This window comes from Thunnus maccoyii, chromosome 23 (genome assembly GCF_910596095.1).
Source record: "Thunnus maccoyii chromosome 23, fThuMac1.1, whole genome shotgun sequence".
NCBI lineage: Eukaryota > Metazoa > Chordata > Actinopteri > Scombriformes > Scombridae > Thunnus > Thunnus maccoyii.
The window spans coordinates 3,068,052-3,074,051 of record NC_056555.1 but is presented as its reverse complement, the minus strand read 5'-3'; the positions used below and the strand labels follow the sequence as shown (position 1 = coordinate 3,074,051).

At 41.0% G+C, this 6,000-nt stretch overlaps 1 protein-coding gene across 1 annotated transcript in view; it reads left to right on the top strand.

The window, feature by feature from the left end:
- Positions 1–5,466: 5,466 nt before the first annotated feature.
- Positions 5,467–6,000, top strand: part of tmtc1 (transmembrane O-mannosyltransferase targeting cadherins 1) — a 154,711-nt gene continuing 154,177 nt past the window's right edge. Inside the window, exon 1 of the mRNA XM_042403387.1 lies at positions 5,467–5,837. Coding sequence (XP_042259321.1) covers positions 5,808–5,837 — 30 coding nt within the window. The 5' untranslated portion in view covers positions 5,467–5,807. The remainder of the gene's footprint in view (positions 5,838–6,000) is intronic.

The following is a 6,000-nucleotide window of genomic DNA, read 5'->3' as shown; positions in this document are numbered from 1 at the left end:
AAGTCTCCAGGAATTGAATGTAAGTCTATGTAAATACCCCAAAAGTGACTTAAGTAAATCTCTGTGTGTGTGTGTGTGTGTGTGTGTGTGTGTGTGTGTGTGTGTGTGTGTGTGAGAGAGAGAAAGAAACTGTAAAAAAAAATAAAAACACAACAGAGTGTGTGTTTGTACGTACTGTAAGCGCTTGTCTTTGTCTCTCTATAGCAGAACACTTTTTATCATCTCATGAAGTGAGGGCCTATGCTGAGCAAGAGGAGCTCCAGTTCTGTCAGGGTGCCTTGTATACAGACTGTGGTTGGACAAGAAGGTCAAGGTTAAAGGTCAGAGACTTGTGGCCTCTGGCTATGACGTCATACATATGAAATGTAAATTGGGAGAGGGATCTCGGGAGAAGCAGCTTTTTGTCTTTCTGTTTGTCTCTGGGTTTTGTTTTTGTAACAGTTTTCAGAACTAATTTAAGAAAATCATAAAAGTTAATGTAACATTTGTCTGAGTTCTTCCATCTTTCCTTCCTATGAAATGTCTTAAATGTTTTGGCTGTCTTTGGCTTATTCCAGATGGTACAAAATCTTTTGTGGTATATGATGACAGCTGTCTTGGATCATGTGTTTTGACAGGGGGAGGGATGGCACATCATGAACTGATGCACAGAACTATCAGCACCAGCAAATCCTGGGAGTGTCGGGAATGTAGTATTCCTGCATGACTGCTGCTACAATGATACAATCAGTCACTTTCTGTGTTTTGTTTTCCAAAGCAAATATAATGGCTGAATGTTAGGATGCAGTTCGTAAAACACTAATTGCAACAAGTCCTCTAAATTAAACAACAAAATATGTCGTTTGAATGCCACATGTAAGTATTTTCTGATCCAGTACCCGTATCGGCAAAACATCACTTGTCTGTGCTTTCTGAAATGATTGTAAATCACTGTTGCAAAGATGTCTGATCTGACACTGCTGTGGTTAAGGTTTGGTTGGGTTCAGGCACGAAAAACAACTCTGTTAGGTGTAACAATTGTGGTCATGGCTAAGACTACTGCCAACATTGGCTGTTGGTCATTCTCCGTGTCAAAGTCTGACATTTTGTTGACCCACCCATCCTCTCTGACTTCTTCCCAATTCAATTGGATTTATTGGCATGGCTCCATACAGTACAACATTGCTAACTATGCAAACTATGTGACAACAACTGGAGGGCTTTGTCATTTCAAGGTAAACATGTTGATTAAGAGACTGATGCTATCTTCTTCTTCTTTTTTTTTTTTTTGTCTTTTGGTCAGTTTCCCAGTTGCATGTTTACCACAACCTATGGTTTTGTTTAAAGCAGGTTTCTGACTATATCTACAATATTTTTGTCTTTTGACCTTTATGTTTGATTAGGCAATCATAGAGTCATAAATTCTTGCTGTGACTTGGTCTAGAGACTTGGCAGACTACACGCTGGACTAGAACCAGTCATAGTTTGCCATCTTTCACAACCTGCAGAGGTGACTGGTAAGATGCCAGGGACCAACTTCACTGTTCTACCTGACAGCATCAACATCATCATTCCTATTCATGCACAGACAAGCACTCTGCGTTCTCATAGGTCAATGTCACAGAACTGGTCATAGGATTGTTAAACTAGACAAGGAAGAAAAAACATTTCCCGACACACTAGTTCTTTGTTGGGATGTTTTAGGCTTAACAGATGCTGTGTCTATTGTATTCCACTAAGACATACCACAGGATAAATGAAACAAGCAATACTTAAAACTTTGTAGGGAGAAGGTTGTGGTAGATGGATTGGGCAACAAAACATGCAACTTTGATAAGGAAGACTGTTAGTTACAGGCTTCCTACAAACAGCCAATGATGGTTTCTTTTAACTATGGCCATGATCACTCTCACCTTAACCAAGTAATTCTAGTTTTAACAATGACAACAAAGGTTCCTTCACCAAAGTTTTAACTAAACCATGATTTTCCCCTTAACACTAGTATTTGTGCCTTCACCAAACTTTAACCATGGTGGTGGTAGATATGAAAACAATCACGATTCCCCTTTAAAATTGTTATTTGTAACAGTTTAGGAAGGAACTGACAAACTATGTCTACCAGATCGGGGCATCAGGTCAGAAAACACTAATGTGGGTCTTTTGTGAAGGTTGAGAGAAATATTGTATTTTGTAGATTATACAAAATACTAAATTGATATTTCACCAAGAAATATGAAGTCAGCATATCTGTGTCTCATTAAAATAGTCATTGCCTAATTAGTCTATTGGCCTGATTGGCATGAAGGTCCATGCGATTGTGCAACACTTTGGTCCAGATCAAGCTGGATAACTGCTGGTCAAACTGCTATAAAATTTGAATGTTCATGTCCTCAAGTCCTCAGAGGATAAATCCTATTACATTTTGTGATCCCCTGACCTTTTACTCTGAAAGTTCCCACTGGCCCAACATTTTGACAACATCACAAGTAACCACAAAGCCTAATGTCTGAATTTCCATCAAATTGTATGTGGACATCATGTCTGCATTACTTGTTGTCATTATTTGAGTTACATTTTTGTTATAAGGTAAGGCAGAACCTGATCTGCATTACCACACAATGTAACTTCACATTGACAAAAAAATAAACAGGCTTGATGTTAAGTGGATTGATTTACTCAACTCAAGCACGTTTTAAGCGTCTGCTAATTGATTTTTAACAAATTGAATAGAAACCAATGGCTGCCTTGAAGGTAGGAAAAAGTCTACTACTTTCATTTCTTGTTAAAAGTAATGGAAACCATTGGCTGCCTTGATGGTAGTATACCACCCTCATTTCCATTACAAGGTAATTCAAGTATAGAGTTGTCATGTTGAACTGTTAAGCTGTTAAAACTAGCAAAAATAACTGTTATGAGCCTTTACTATTCTGCAGAGCTGTGAGACAGAGATGATTTTAATGCTCAGTGAAACCCCAAAAGTTAGTGCAGTCCTTTTAATAGAGAGTTGCTACCTCTGTTGTTCTCTAAATTATGTACACAGTCTCTTTCTTATACAATCACCTCACTGGCCTTCCTTCCCTCTGAGTTGGTATTCTGTCTGTGTTCTGTTGCGGCTTGCGTGTTGTATTGCTGCTTTCCCTCATCCCTGTGTGAGTGTATGTGCAGGACAACAAAGAACAGCCAAGCACAGAGGAGTTGTTTTGGGGTGTAAAGGGATGCGGGTAGTCAGCAATGGGTTTCTTTACTGGTGTTTGTGTACATTCTCACTCTGTGGCTCCTTGGTCATGAAGCATTGCTGGAATACACACTGCAGTGGTGGGATTTGTATCTCCATCATTAGTTTTCTGTCTCTCCCTCCCTCTTTCTCGCTCCCTCTCTCTCCCTCTCTCTGTGAGCTTTGTAATCATTTGTCCTGCATGCGAATGACACCAGCTGGTGGAAGGTGTTTTTTGGCTGACATATCTAGGCCAAGTGAGGCTGCTGCTGCAGCAGTAACGAGCATTCCCACATCAGGAGAAGAGGGATGGAGGAAGAAATGCAGTGGATGTTATCAAGAGGAGAGTTGCAGAAGGGAAAGTAAGGACCAGTGAAAAAATCATCACATCCACCGCAAACACAGTTAACTCTGATAGAGGAAGGTTAATAGAGAACAGGGCTTCTTTGGCCTCTCATACCCAATGAGGATGCCTCTACAATAAATTACAAATAACACAAGTTAAACAAGTCTTTTAGATTCACATGTAGTGCATGAGGAAGTAGAACTAGCAGAAAATTAGTGCCTCGCACACTAGCTCCATAGATATATACTGTATATTTCCCCATTATTGACAAAGTACCATTAACAATCACAGCAGGTCTTGTGAGAGCTGCATTGAAAAATAAAATACTTTCAATTTTCAATAAACACTTACCACCAGTATCAAAAAGCAATTTTTTTGATACCTACAAGTCTTTCATTCAGAGAAGAAGCCAAAGTCATTACATGTTACATGTTGTCTAAACAAAAGCAGCTAAACCTAATCTATTTAAATTACAGTCTAAAATTAATTAGAAACTATCCCATTAAAGAGGAAAAGTAAACAAGATTACAAGTCTGAGCAGACATTCATTGCCAACTTTGTACTTGACAGTTTTAATAATGTTACAGCCACATTTTGTTCAGTCCTGAAAAAGTGTTGAGGTTTGATACCCAGCCCTACAACCAATCTGTCATCATTAACTTAATGTAAATAGATATTTTTTTAAATTTTAAGCCAAGTCAACATAAAAGTTAAATGTTATCATTTTCAAACCCATTTTAGAATTGATAATCATGATGGGATTTTGTGACGAGATGATGAGGTGAATGAATAGCCTGCTAAACGTTGACTTAACTCATGATCACAGTAAGTGTGCATGGCATGCACAACTACTGAAATTCTCAAAAATGTCTTCAATTTTCTAGAAAAGTTACATTTTGGAAACTTATGTGTGACCACCATCAAACCATCAAACTAGGGATGCATGATATTGGATTTTTTGCCGATATCCAATATGCCGCTGTTTCCAACTCATTGTGGCCGATTGCCAATGCGGATACCGATATATGCACGTTTTTTTTCCAGCTGGCTGAGGAGACTATTATGCATGCAAGCATAGATTGTACTAAGTATGATCAAGAAAGGCAATATATGAAGGAAGAACTTAGGAAGACTGGAGTTCAGTAGCTAAGCATTAAAACTTTAATGAGCCTGCCACGCGGGTGGAGCAGTAGTTTTCATTGAGTTTATTAGACAGACAGAATTAATGTGTAGGATTTAATCTCTGGTCCACACCCCGGACCAGAAGGTGGCGGTAATGCACCTAAAACGCTGGTTGCCAACCGCCGTTATAAACCAAAAAGAAGAAGTTTTTTTTTTTTTTTTTTTTTTTTTTTTTTCAAACAGAGTGGTACATCCTGTCCGCGGAAATGTTTCCTATCTGTGCAGCCGAACATAGCAGCTCCTCGACGGACTGTTTCACCCTGACGGTCCCGGTGCTTCCTCCGCAGGCTCCACTTCACTCAAGCAGCCCGTCAGACCTGCTGCTTCTTCCCAATTTAACCTGAATAACAAACCGGGGCTCAGTGGTCCAGTTGGATCCACATGGAGAGCCTGGGCTAACGTTAGCTGAGAGGCTAGCGGAGCGTTAGCCTCTCAGCTAACGTTAGCCCCGACTGTCCATGTGGGGCACCGAGCCCCTATCCATGCATGTATGTGGATGCAGCCCGTCAGACCTGCTGCTTCTTCCCACTTTGACCTGAATAACAAACCGGGCTCAGTGGTCCAGTTGGATCCACATGGAGAGCCTGGGCTAACGTTAGCTAGCGGAGCGTTAGCCTCTCAGCTAGCGTTAGCCTCTTAGCTAACGTTAGCCCCGACAGTCCATGTGGGGCACTGAGCCCCGGTTTGTTATTCAGGTTAAAGTGGGAAGAAGCAGCAGGTCTGACGGGCTGCTTGAGTGAAGTGGAGCCTGCGGAGGAAGTACTGGGACCGTCAGGGTGAAACAGTCTGTGGAGGGAAGCGCAGTCAGGCAGCGGAGGAGAAGGTGACATATCGGCTGCTCATAATCGGCAGAATTCACCCATATCGATATTTCATTTTAGAGCTTTTATCGGCCGATACCGTTGACGTGCCGATAATATCGTGCATTCCTACATCAAACCCATTCTGAAATGAGGAAGGAGAGCTGAAGTCTAACAAGCCCTTCTCCATGACAGCTGAAGTTATGTGTTGTACTGTGTATGCTGCGTGAAAACCCTCTCAGCCGAGAGGTGTGTATCTGTCAGAGGCAGCGACCCACATACATGCATGGATAGCTTGGGGCACATGGGTGGAAAGGTAGGCCAACTCTTAAACTGTTTCTTTTCATTCCCCCAGTGAATTAACATTCTGCTCTTACTCAACTAATTTGACATGTTTTGACAGCACTGCAGAAATTTTTTGGTGTCCTCAAAACATGGCACAGAAAAATCATTTCCTGCTGTGCTCTACTGGCAAACTG